The sequence below is a fragment of the Jatropha curcas genome, chromosome 9, assembly GCF_041381405.1.
Source record: "Jatropha curcas cultivar XTBG-Jc1 chromosome 9, XTBG_Jcur_1.0, whole genome shotgun sequence".
NCBI lineage: Eukaryota > Viridiplantae > Streptophyta > Magnoliopsida > Malpighiales > Euphorbiaceae > Jatropha > Jatropha curcas.
In genome coordinates, this window is record NC_143159.1 from 223,255 (window position 1) to 235,505 (window position 12,251).

General features: G+C 38.2%; 4 protein-coding genes across 15 annotated transcripts; 3 read left to right on the plus strand and 1 right to left on the minus strand.

Moving 5' to 3' along the window:
- Positions 1-37: 37 nt before the first annotated feature.
- On the minus strand, positions 38-951 carry CP12-3 (CP12 domain-containing protein 3). The gene has a single exon (XM_012218155.3). The coding sequence runs from the start codon at positions 649-651 to the stop codon at positions 223-225; it is 429 nt and encodes a 142-aa protein (XP_012073545.1). The 5' UTR covers positions 652-951; the 3' UTR covers positions 38-222.
- On the plus strand, positions 951-4,474 carry BUBR1 (BUB1-related (BUB1: budding uninhibited by benzymidazol 1)). 2 transcript variants are annotated; one of them, XM_012218156.4, is made up of 11 exons: positions 951-1,510; positions 1,623-1,682; positions 1,800-1,944; positions 2,072-2,229; positions 2,892-2,973; positions 3,050-3,116; positions 3,192-3,246; positions 3,551-3,719; positions 3,834-3,916; positions 4,016-4,093; positions 4,175-4,474. In XM_012218156.4, exons 1-11 carry the CDS (start codon positions 1,314-1,316, stop codon positions 4,236-4,238), a joined length of 1,158 nt encoding a protein of 385 aa, XP_012073546.1. In that variant the 5' UTR covers positions 951-1,313; the 3' UTR covers positions 4,239-4,474. The 2 variants fall into 2 exon arrangements, with proteins under 2 accessions (XP_012073546.1, XP_089582592.1); XM_089726466.1 differs by having other exon boundaries at positions 3,050-3,246.
- Positions 4,475-5,135: 661 nt separating this feature from the next.
- Positions 5,136-8,929, plus strand: LOC105635158 (splicing factor U2af small subunit B). 11 transcript variants are annotated; one of them, XM_089725820.1, is made up of 4 exons: positions 5,136-6,348; positions 7,686-7,753; positions 8,299-8,402; positions 8,503-8,929. In XM_089725820.1, the coding sequence occupies exon 1, from the start codon at positions 5,448-5,450 to the stop codon at positions 6,288-6,290; it is 843 nt and encodes a 280-aa protein (XP_089581946.1). In that variant the 5' UTR covers positions 5,136-5,447; the 3' UTR covers positions 6,291-6,348; positions 7,686-7,753; positions 8,299-8,402; positions 8,503-8,929. The 11 variants fall into 11 exon arrangements, with proteins under 11 accessions (XP_089581946.1, XP_089581945.1, XP_089581948.1 ...); XM_089725819.1 differs by having other exon boundaries at positions 8,299-8,366; XM_089725822.1 differs by having other exon boundaries at positions 7,686-7,742.
- A 1,113-nt stretch (positions 8,930-10,042) lies between these two features.
- On the plus strand, positions 10,043-12,065 carry BZIP60 (basic region/leucine zipper motif 60). The gene is given in 3 exon segments (NM_001306012.1): positions 10,043-10,592; positions 11,051-11,274; positions 11,615-12,065. Coding segments are annotated over 3 exon segments (927 nt in total). The 5' UTR covers positions 10,043-10,125; the 3' UTR covers positions 11,851-12,065.
- The last annotated feature ends 186 nt before the right edge of the window (positions 12,066-12,251 follow it).

The following is a 12,251-nucleotide window of genomic DNA, read 5'->3' on the forward strand; positions in this document are numbered from 1 at the left end:
GATACTCTATGAAATCAATAATAGTCATTAACAGACGTTTTTAACAACATGAAATTTAATTTACCAATAGGGGGTGTAATACAGTAAATGTAAAAGGAAACAGACTGACAGGCATGCACTAACAAAATGCTTAGAAAAACTACATTACATCATCAACGGTGTACTAATAGTTAAAGCTAATCCTTCGTAGATGCAACACTCGTCGGTTTCAGGATTGTAAATTTAATCTTCGTAGATGCGACACTCGTCGGTTTCAGGATTGTCCTGGCAGAAATACTCGAGAGGATCCCGTTTCTCCAACTTGAGCCTGAAATTGGCTTTGGCCTCGCTCACCTCCTCTACCTCATCCCACGCCACTTTGCACTCGTCTGAGGTTCTGTCTCCTTCGCATACCTCCTTCGCTTCTATCACCTTCTGCTCTATCATCTCCGTCAGCTGCTTTTCCCTCATCTGCGTCCCTTTGAACTTCGGTGTTCCTCCCCTCGCTTTCACCCTCAGATTCAAACCCGCTTTACTTCTACTTCCTTTTAAGGCTAACGAATTGGGGAAAAGGTTGCAGAAACCGTCGGATCGTCGCGAGAAAGACGAAGAAAAGATCAACGTTTCTCTCGTTGGAGCACTTACAGCTGTTGCGAAAGCATGGGATGCCATTTTCTTCTGTTAACGTCGATTGATCAGCAGACTCTTTAATGGAGATGGATGTAAGTGGAAAATAAGACTCTTCTGGATTTTGTTCACCAATACCAGCTCTAGGATATAAACGTAATTTTAGAGTTTTATTAGATTGGTTGGTTGGCCTCATAGTGGTTTCAACGGCCTGGATTTCATGCCGTAAAATGACGGCAATTGACGGCAATTGTTTTGTGAGTGTGACATCCATACCTTTCAACGATAGGAAGTAGAAAAACATTATCCAAATACATCCACATCAACAGCCTACTTTGGAGAAAGAGATAAGTTCAAAACAATATGACGAACCAGAGCTGTCCTTTTGTCGTTGCTTTTATCACCCTTCCTTTCTATGGGCTCTTTCCGTTTTTTCTTATTCTATTTTTCACTCTAATGGGCTTCCTGCAAACAAGGCCTTACCTAGTTTTCGGGTTTCGGTGTGGCCCAAATACAGAAGCCCACTTTTTGAGTTTTTCTATTAAATAAATTAAAATTCAAACTCCAAAAAGGTAGGGCCACGCACAAACGTTCATCCCATAAAATTTAAATCAACTGGTCCTTGAGAAGCAACGGCTAGTTCTTGATTTCAAAATTTCCTAGCTTACTCGCCGGCTTTCTCAGCGCTTGAAGAAAAAGAAGGAGTAATGGAAGATATTCAAGTAGGCGGATTGGATCCGGAGTCGCAGTTTCTTGCCTCAAAGCAGGAGACGGGTTATGAATGGGAACTCTTCAAGGAGAATGTGAGGCCCTTGAAGAGAGGCCGTAATGTTCGTCTCTTGAACGACGCTCTCAAATCGCACATCCTCAGTCAACCCAAGAAGTCTCTTCTTGAGACTCGAAGGTCCTTCTTCTTCTTAATCTTTATATTTTATTTCTACTTGTTTTTTAAGTCATTTTTCTTTTTAATTTTGTTGTCTGTTCCTTTCTCTTATTCTTAATTTGGATGGGTGTAGGAGGTTGATTGAGGCAATTGATGAGTATGAAGGGGATGATCCTCTCCTTCCATGGCTCGAGTAATTAAGTTTCACCTTCTATTTTTTTCATATTCATCTCTTATAACCTAGATCCAACTTGTCTTTTTCTGTTTTCATGTACTTGTCTGTTTGACTAGTACTGCTTTCTTTTTCAAGGTGTATCAAATGGGTTCAGGAGTCATTTCCGCCCGGTGGAGATTCCTCGGGACTTATAGTGATATATGAACAATGTGTGCGTGCGTTTTGGCATTCAGACCGCTACAAGGATGATCTTCGCTACCTCAAAGTGTGGCTGGAATACGTGGGTTCTTTTTTTGCCGATTCCTTGCTGTTCTTGAAATTTAATACTATTGCTTACCTCCGGTATCCATTTAGGATTTTCTTTGTTCGCTCAAGTAGGCCTGATGTGTTAACGACCTTGTATTTAGGCTGAAAACTGCATTGATGCGGAAGTCATCTACAATTTTCTTGATGCAAATGAAATTGGAAAGTCTCATTCTGCTTATTACATTGCATACGCTTTGCATATGGAGTACAAATCTAAGATGAGGGCTGCAAATGACATATTCAATCTCGGTATATCTAGGCAAGTCTTCTTTTTCTTTCTTCTTTCTTCATTTTTAATTCTTCATTTTATGTGTGCTGATTTCTTTTTGTATAGCATGTAATAGAACTATCTTGATATAAATAATAACAAAAAAAATCTATGTTTATGGCTTAACCTTTTTTGCCTGGTCTTTTTCACAAGGATTTATGCTACCACTATACAGATTTGATTTATGTTTGAGCTTGTTAAATTTGTCAGCTTAGTGTTATTGACAAATATAGCCTAAATTGAACTCGCGATGGTTAAATCCGATTAATGAGTTGTTCAGCGCTGAGATGTAAAATTGTATTTACTTGAAAATTCATGCCTAGATCGAAGCTGCGAGAGATTTCTGCCTCAAAAGCTTAGGTTTGTTACCGTCTGGTTGAACATTATGTGAGGTTAGTTTATATCATGGAATGAATTCTGCATTAGGTTCTGGATATGGAGAGGTCAATATTATTTGGGCTTTGTCATGAAAAATACTTGATTTATAAAATGTTATTCCATCTCTGCAAATATCATCTCCTGCTGCTCTGTTGTTACATATGTCCAACCAAAAGCAGCATAGAATATTAGCTCTTTTTTCAACATGTTACATATAATTCATTTTGTTATGCAGTGATGAACTTGCTTATCTGATTGTTTTTTCTGCTACACAGGGATGCTCAACCAATAGAAAAATTGAAGGATGCGTATAAGAAATTTCTCATTAGATCAATGGGGAGACCCAAAATTGTGGAGGTATACAACTTTTTTGGAGGGAGTTAAATAATTTTCATGTGAATGACATATTGTTCGATTTTCTTTCAATTTTTAGGAGGATGCTGGAGAAAATAACCTGCCAGCCCGAAGCTTTGGAACTGTGCTGACCAGAGTAGGAAATGGTAAGTTTGTTCTTATTCCTGTGTTCCTCGATCTTAACATTTTACATGCTAAGAAACATATTTCGTATCTTATAGGAAGGCAAAATATGGGGACGTCAGATATTGCCAGGAACGGATTGAAACAGAACAGGTAAAGGTTATAGGAGTGAAGACTGCATCATTTTAGGAATAGAAGAAACTTAATACTGCAACCAAAGGCACACATAGGCACTCATAATTTCCACTTATGCAATAAATTGTCTATTGCATTACGCTTTGAATCAAAAGAGAACAGTTGGAATGGATCAAATTGTTATTAAAACCATCAGCTATGAAGTTCTAATTAAATTATAACCGTTTGAAGGGTTCTTATAGTTCGTAAAATTTAAAGGTTTTTGATAATGTAGTTGTCGTAAGGCATCATTGGGATACTAATATACTGATTCATTTTGTAGGGCTCAAAAGACTCCGCTTTCTATTTATAAAGACTCAAATACTGATGTCATTCTGGGGCATCAACCTGGGAAGTCAAAAACAGATTTTAATCCTTGGAACAGTCTTGGAGCTCGTGCTGAGAGAAACAAAGAAAATAACGCAGTGCCTACCAAGTGGACTACCCACAAAGTACCCCTTCTCTAAAGCATCTAGCCTCACTTCCAATTCTTGCTAGAGCACAGTTTTTTCATATCTTCACAATTCACACGAAACATCTAACCTTGGGACTGTGACTTGTTTCAGATTCCACAGAGACCCGGACCTAGAGCCCCTGGAGCAACTGCAAGTGCCTGCATTCAAGTATTTGTTGACGACGAATACGTGGAGTAAGTAATTTTACTTTTCCTTGAGACTGTGTTCTCAAATTTGTAGAAATATTCTTCTTGTTTGATATTTCTGACCCTCCTATAAAAATTTCTTACCAGAACTGATAGATCACATGGTGATGGTGGCAAGCCTTCAACTTTGCTACTCCGGCAACGGGATGACCTAGATATTAAAAAGTAAGTGGTAGCTGCAACTTGTGGTGCTTTCGGTGTCCGAGTTGCACAAAGTGGTGACCATTTCTCATCTTTCATGTGCAGGGAGACGGAGTTATTAAGAGAGAACCCATTGCGGAATTTCCCTTCTAGCAGCCTTCCCAGATGATCGACGTGTTTGTGGAAATTTGTTGTATGAAGAAGATTGAAGAGCATGGATCAGCTTTTAGCTCTAAAGCCGGCTCCCTGTCTCGGCATTTTATATTATTTACTTTTCTGGACACTTTGATTCTGAAATCTCGAGTTGTCGAGAAGTTCCGAGTTTGTTTGAGTGTGTTTTATTAGTTTTTAATTGCTATATTGATGAACATGTTTCTACTGTGATAGCTAGTTCAGTTTGATAAACCTGGCAAAGTATTTATTTTGGATTCTTGATTAAAGGAGATAATATACTAGCAGATATATTAAAACCATCAAAAATTCAAAATCCTACAAGCTAGTCTCCTTGGTTACGTATGAGAAGTGAGAGGTAAGATTTCTTGATTTTCTTTTATTAATTTAAAATATGTTTCATATTTTTTATTTCTTTTTCATTGATTTTATTTTTTTAGTAAACGACAAGATATATATTAAAAATAATTGAAAATCTGAAAATTAGAATCGTAAAAATAAGAGTGACTTTTCGATTATTTCAGATTAATTGGAATCAACACAAATCAAATAAATGAAGAAATAGAATTGAAACATCCGGTGCATTACGTATAGATGCATGATATTTAGATATATGAATCGAATTTGAATTCTCTGGTCTCCACGAGAATGAGTAACCTAGCATATTATTTTAGTAACAAAAAAAATTTAAAATCCTGCCAGAAATTGCAAGCCAATAAATAGTTTCATAGATAATTGTAGGCCGTCTATACGCAATTCAAAAACATAAAGGCCCATGGTCTCACATAATAATGGCCCGTTTTAATTTCCAAAACAAAAAAAAAAAAAGGCCTAGGCTTTTGTTGGGCTTCTTTGTCAAGATTGGTATCTTTTGGTCAAATACTCAAAAGTCGATGAATCCTAGGAAGGCTAACCGATTTGATGAATCGAAAACACGAGGCAGAGGAGGTTCCTTTGTTTTGCTTCAGAAATAGAGAGACTAGAACCTTCCACAATCCAAGGTTGCCCCCTATTTCCCCAAATTCGTTTTCATCTTAGGGTTTTTCGAACTCGCTTTCCTCTCGTCTACCCGCCCAGGAATCGAATTATTTCTTATTAGGGCTTTTAAAACTACAAACGCATTTTATCTTCTTATACTTTGAATTTCCCTCGTATCATTGAAAAAATAACCTAACCGGAGCCGTCAAAGCTTCGAATTCCATTGACCATGGCGGAGCATTTGGCTTCAATTTTCGGTACCGAAAAGGACCGTGTTAACTGCCCCTTCTACTTCAAGATCGGGGCGTGCCGTCATGGAGACCGTTGCTCCCGTCTGCACAACCGCCCAACAATCTCCCCAACTCTTCTCTTATCCAACATGTACCAGCGCCCCGATATGATCACCCCTGGCGTCGACGCCCAGGGCCAGCCTATTGACCCCCGAAAGATCCAGGAGCATTTTGAGGATTTCTACGAAGACATCTTCGAAGAACTCAGCAAGTTTGGCGAGATCGAGAGCCTCAACGTCTGCGATAACCTTGCTGACCACATGATCGGAAATGTCTACGTTCAGTTCAGGGAAGAAGAGCAGGCCGCAGCTGCTCTGCAAGCTCTGCAGGGCCGGTTTTACTCCGGTCGCCCTATCATTGCTGATTTTTCGCCCGTTACTGATTTCCGTGAAGCTACATGCAGGCAGTTTGAGGAGAATAATTGTAACCGTGGTGGTTACTGTAATTTTATGCACGTGAAGCTGATTGGAAGAGATTTGAGGAGAAAGCTATTTGGAAGGTACCGTGGGTACAGAGGGAGTAGAAGCAGGAGCAGGAGTGCGAGTCCGAAGCATAGGAGGGATAAGGATAGGGATAATGATAGGCGAGACAGGGATTACCGAGACCGTGATTACCGTGGGAACGGGCGTAGAAGTGGGGAAAGAAACGAGAGGTATGAAAGAGATAGTGGTAGAAGACGACACGGTAGTCCTAGGCGGAGCAGGAGCCCTGTCAGGGAAGGCAGTGAAGAACGGAGGGCCAGGATTGAACAGTGGAATCGAGAGAGGGAGGAAAAGCAGTGAGGGAGACTGAGTCGGGCTTGTTCCTACTTGGGCATGTCTTTTGGCATTTTTCTTATTGGTAATATTTCTAGGCTCAGATGTTTGGTTTATGCTCCTTGATACTCTGGATATTTGACACTTGATAACCTTCATTTGAAGGATTGGTAATATTTTTGCTGTAGGATGGCGGTGTTGGTAATTATGTCACTTAGAGTGTTACTTTAGCACTGATGGCAGTATTTTTCCACTCCTTATCTGATGTTTAAGATGCAAGGTGCTTTAATCCTCCTGTCAAATTGGTTTTGTGAACCTCCTGTTGTTTATTGTTTTTTTTTATCATCATATCAGATGTTATATATTTCTCTTTCCATGGTCTGGTTGTGTTAATTTTCTCTCTCTAAGTTGCTGGTGAGCACTTGTCTATGTCTATTTTTAGGCTTGCCAATTATGGAATTCCACTTTAGAGCAGCTAGAGTACGTCGAAATGCCTGGAACTTGTTCTTTTTAATCTATATTCCAATAACAAAATTACTAAACCAGACCGAGTTCAATCTAAGTGATGAAATTGTGCAGTATCTACGTAGATATTGTAAGTAGATTGCCTTCTTAATGGAATTTTCTTATAATTTATATAAGTAATGTATCAATATCGTTCAATGCTGGTCATCCAATCTGATTGATTTGCTATGTAATGATTTATGCTTAATGGTGGATTTCCATGCAGCATGTTAGCTTTCCCTGCTACAATATGCTGTCATTTTCTTAATGAAATGGTTAAAGTGTGTTGATTGATCTGCAAGGAAACACATCATTGTAAAGGCTTCTCTTTTCCTTTTCCTTTAGTTGTTGGTTTGATTGATGAATGGGAATAGATTGTGAGTGAGAGAACTTATGAAATTCATTTCTATGATTGTAGATGAAATTTGAATTTTGTGGATGGAATTTACTTAGGAGTTAGGACCCAGTACTATAAGTTCAAAGCAGTTTTAGATATTCTGTTTACTTTGTGCCTGGGATTTTGAGCTGTAGACTGACCAGGAAACCATCAATGAGAGCGGGATTGGTAAATAAAACGACTTAGCATTGTGGAACTTATTGCCCTAGAAAACGTTTTGTAGTTGGAGTTTTAAGTTTTGTCTGGATTTGATTTTGGTATTGGGAGAAGATGGCATACAATGCACAAAAGTTTCATTTCTATGATTTTACTGAATAGCTATCTTGTTTTATGAACATTATATATTGACATGCTTTTGTTAAATGTGAAATGGTGCTAGGAATGTGCTTCTAACACTTCCATAAATGTTAGGTTCCGGTGTTATAGACATCTTATGTATTGGCTCTCTGGTGTGGATGCATGCTTTACTTATGTTCTTTTGTACTGTTCAGAATCTAACTTGTTGTTCATTGAGTGTCAAGCTAGCGTAATTACTGATATTAAGAAAGATGAAGCACCAAGCTATTGCCTAATTTTTGGTATGTGAAAGGTGCGATTAGTTTCTAAACTTTTTTCTAATCATCACTTAATTTTTAGCTTTGATCAATAAGAAGCCGCCAAAGTTTGTCATAAATTCTTTAATAAGCTGAGTTTTGGCAGCCTATCTATGGTCATATTTCCATTATTTTTCTTATTTGAACATTAAGGTTTCTAATTAATGAGGAATGGTGTTTTCTCTCTTCCTCTGCTTTTTGTTGTTTTTGTAGCTTGGCAAACATAGCATGTGGCTCAAACAAGTTAGAATTAGCCAATGGATCTACTGCCATTGCAGCATGAATGTTACTTGAAAAATGGATTCTGTGTTTATTTTCTTTGTATTGTCGTTCCCCTGTGGGCTAGATAAGGTTATGTTGGACTTGGGGTTTTAGGGGAGGCAACTGTTATGTCATGATCAGCAAACATTTCAACAATTTCACATTTTACAAACATTCTGTTCATGCTTATAAGGAGGACCTTTTCATTGATGACGCTGTTTGCTGTTCAGCACTATCAGTCAGTTGGATCAGCAATTACATGTTCTTTAGCATTTTGTAGGGAAGTAGTGAGGATTTTGCTTCAGACTGCATTTAAAAGACTATTAAGTCACAAGGATACAACAATAGGTATCAGAAAGTTCTGTGCTTTGCTGACTCTTGGGAGTACGATTATTATACTTCATTACTTTTTATTTCCCTTTCACAAGACAAAGTAATTACCGTTGCTTATTTTGCTAATGACTTTATCCACTATTGATTTTAGGGCCAGTTTTGGATCTCTGAATTGGGCTAGATGAACACAAGGGTGGCCAGAAAAGAGTCGTTGTCCTGTTAGTATGTTGAATTTTTATTATTGTTCAGTAACTCCCCAAGGGTCAAAACATTAAGTCATGGAACGTGTTGCTGTAGAATTTTTTTTTTTTTCTGAAAGAAATTAATTTCTGTGAAAAGCAATATTTTCAAAAGAGTACTATTCAAGTGATAATACTGCAGGAATTTTGATAGTCTTAGGTGAAACTAGTTGAAATGTACGCTTCACTTTTAGTTTCTGTGAAGCAGAATTGAGTCAGGTTTCAGATCATTGTTGGGAGAATTATGAAGTTAGAGTTTCTCTATGATTGTATAAAGACAGCTAACTGAAATGGAGTTGATAGATCGCTGCTGGGATTTCATTTCTCGGTGAGTAGATATTTTGGGTCCCCTTTTTTCCTTATGCTACTTATATGCCATTTCCGATTGATAACCATGGTCCATGGTAGAGGGCAACTCAAGAGTTGCGAGAACTTGATTTCCTTAGCAATGCATGTATTTTTGGTTTTGCCAATGCCGTGGATATGTTGGTCAGAGTGTTTTTGTAAGTTTAGAAATCTACCACTGGCAAAGTGTTTCCATTGGGGTGTTTGTATCGGCCAACTTGCAGAAAGCTTGCTTTAAAAGTGGATTGCTTAGTGGCAAGAAAATGGATTGTGAAAAGGTTTGCCAAGGCTTTAGTTGGATGCTGATTTTTCAAAATGGGGAAAATGTGATTTGAATCAAGAATGAGACCTGATCCCTCTGATTCAAAACTTAGAACCCTCATGCAATGTCTTTAATACCGCTCTCGGCTTCAATTCTTCAACACTTACTGCCTACCTATCTATTATTTCTTACTTTCACGCTTTTAACTTCATTTTTTTAATGATATATGTTTTTTTTTTTATTATTCTAGTAAATTATGATTCGCAATAAAAGGGTGAGTTAACTCACCAAGAATTTGAATTTCAAATTTCATGGAACTTAAATTCCATAAATTTCACAAAAGCAATTGATTTCACCTTTAATGTTTCCAAAGTACTAATTTTGTATTTTACGCAGCTACTGCTGAGTAATTACAAAAGCAAACAAAATAGATCCATTCAGAAATTTGTACTAGTTTTCCAATTTTTCCGCGTGGAGAGCCACGAGGTCTAATTGTCCACGAAGAGCGTTTCTATTGGTCAGATGATGGCATCGTCAAGTCTTACAGGAGTAAGGATCCTCTGTCAATCAAAGATGTACGAATATTCGTGCAACAGCACTTAAATCTGCCCACGTTGTTGGACAAGTTTTAGACTGTAAATCTAATTGGTACGCGTTCTGGTGACTCCGTGGGTCTCTTTACACGTGGACGGTAGATGGTCATAGTAAAAGCATGTAACTGTTTCGTTTCCTTATCATCGAAGGAACCAGACTATACCTCCGTCACCGCCGCCAACAACCTTCTGCGAAATTTCTTAAAGCTGATATTGTCGCTATAAATGATACAGTGTTCTTAGGAGAAGGATGATTCACTGCTTTTCTTTTGGCTGCCTGTAAATAAGTAGTTTAGTTCAATTGTATTTGATTTGTGATTATTCTGAGTCTCTATATGATGGAGGATACAGAATTTCAGGAAGGTGACATATTCCGGCTAGTAAATTTCGATGATCTAGAACAGCTTGATTGGGATAATCTGTTTACTGGACTACCTGACGGTTTACCTTCTCTGCCTACGAAATCACCACCTCCTATTGATGTCTTTAACTCGTCCCCTGATTCAGTGTCTTCGTGGATCGGGCAGCTTGAGAACGTTTTGATGGAAGATGATGACGATTGGGCAGCTGAGCCCAGCTTGCAAATTTCTGAAAATTTTTTCGCTGATATACTAGTTGATTCGCCCCCTGGCTCTGCCGAGGTTGCTGATGCTTCCACCGACAAGGACTCGGCTGCTTCCGATCATGGAAACAGTGGCGCTTCAGAGACGGAAAAGGAATCGGAGAAGATAGTTCCTGATAGAGCTGAGGTGAAAAACGACGATGAAGACCCCGATGATCACATTTCTAAAAAACTGAGAAGGTATATCTAATTTATTCATTTAACTTGTTACATTATTTCCTACCTAAATTGATAGTCTTATTTCATTTGAACTTATGTTGAACAAACGACTCAGTTTATATATGGAGATACGATTTTTAATTCTGATTTATATATCGGTGGTATGCTGTTTGTCTAGAATGGTTGTGTGCGTTTGATTAATAGCTTTTGGACATTTTCTATTGCGTTTTTTATTATCGATGATGATGATCATTATGACATCTGCGTTTTGTTTATGTATAATGCATTAAGCTTTGCCGTTGTTGCGAGCATTTCGATGATGGATAATGATTTCTGTTTTAGCAAGACTCAACTGCATCATTAAGCTTTCAGAAGATACTAGTATTTATGCATCTGATCTGAGAAAGTAATGTATGTATTTACCTTCCACTGGGAAGAGATCCTGTAATGACTGTATGTGATAATTTTCTGATTTTCAGGCAATTGAGAAATAGGGATGCGGCAGTTAGATCAAGGGAAAGAAAAAAGATGTATGTGAGGGATCTTGAAATTAAGAGCAGGTATTTGGAGGGAGAATGCAGAAGATTGGGGCGGTTGCTTCAGTGTTTTGTTGCAGAGAATCAAGCTCTGCGTCTTAGTTTGCAGAAGGATAATGCATTTGGTGTTTCCTCGGCCAAGCAGGAGTCTGCTGTGCTCTTGTTGGGTATGTATCGTAAACCATCTTGCCAATGCTTCATCTATTTTGTCTTTTATAATTCGCTATCAGAAGACGTAGAAATTTCTTGAAATAAAATGATGAGAATCAGCAGCAGATGTAGGATAAATTTCTAAGCTGGGTGGGTTTGTCCAAGCATAGCACCCGCAAAAGTTACTTAAATATCACAAATCTAACGATCTTTAACCATCAATTGCGATACGAATTCAAGATTTAACATATCCGGCAAGATGATTTGGCATTCACCACAATGGATTCCACTATACTTGCATATACTGTTGATCATCGTTATACTTTGGCTAATTTAACAATTTGGGTTGCTTTGCAGAATCCCTGCTGTTGGGTTCCCTGCTTTGGTTCCTGGGCATCATGTGCCTATTCACTTTGCCCAAGCTTCCACACTTAACTCTGGTGGCAGTTCCACTGGAAAACGAGGAAAAGAAAATGGCAGAAAAAGGAGCAGGAAGTAAGATGGTGATAGGACCTTTAATGAACAGTAGGAGATGCAAAGCATCAAGGACAAGGATGAAAACAGAATCCATTTCTGATGGAGTCTTGGTGTGAATCTTTTCTGATGCGACGAAACTCTTTCTAAGTGAGTAAAAATGCTGGTGGAATTGGACTTCTATGAACTTGGCCACTACTGTTCCCCAGCACTGATGGTTTGGCCATGATATGTTAACCTTTGATTTGTCGTGAAAATCTTTATTTATTTGCTTCTTTTTTATATATGTATTATGAATTTTCAATCGTTTTAGTATTATATTACATTTAGTATATTAAGAAAATGCCATCTAGTTGGGACAGTTGACCTTTCTTTATAAAGGAGCTTTTAGTCACACCCTGACGGGGTAACATAGGACTGGAAAACCCTTCGCATTCCTTGGATAGCCAAATGGTACATTTCTTTTTTAACCAATTGCACGCTCTATCATGGGATGAGTGTAGAGCAGTCTAAGCTACGG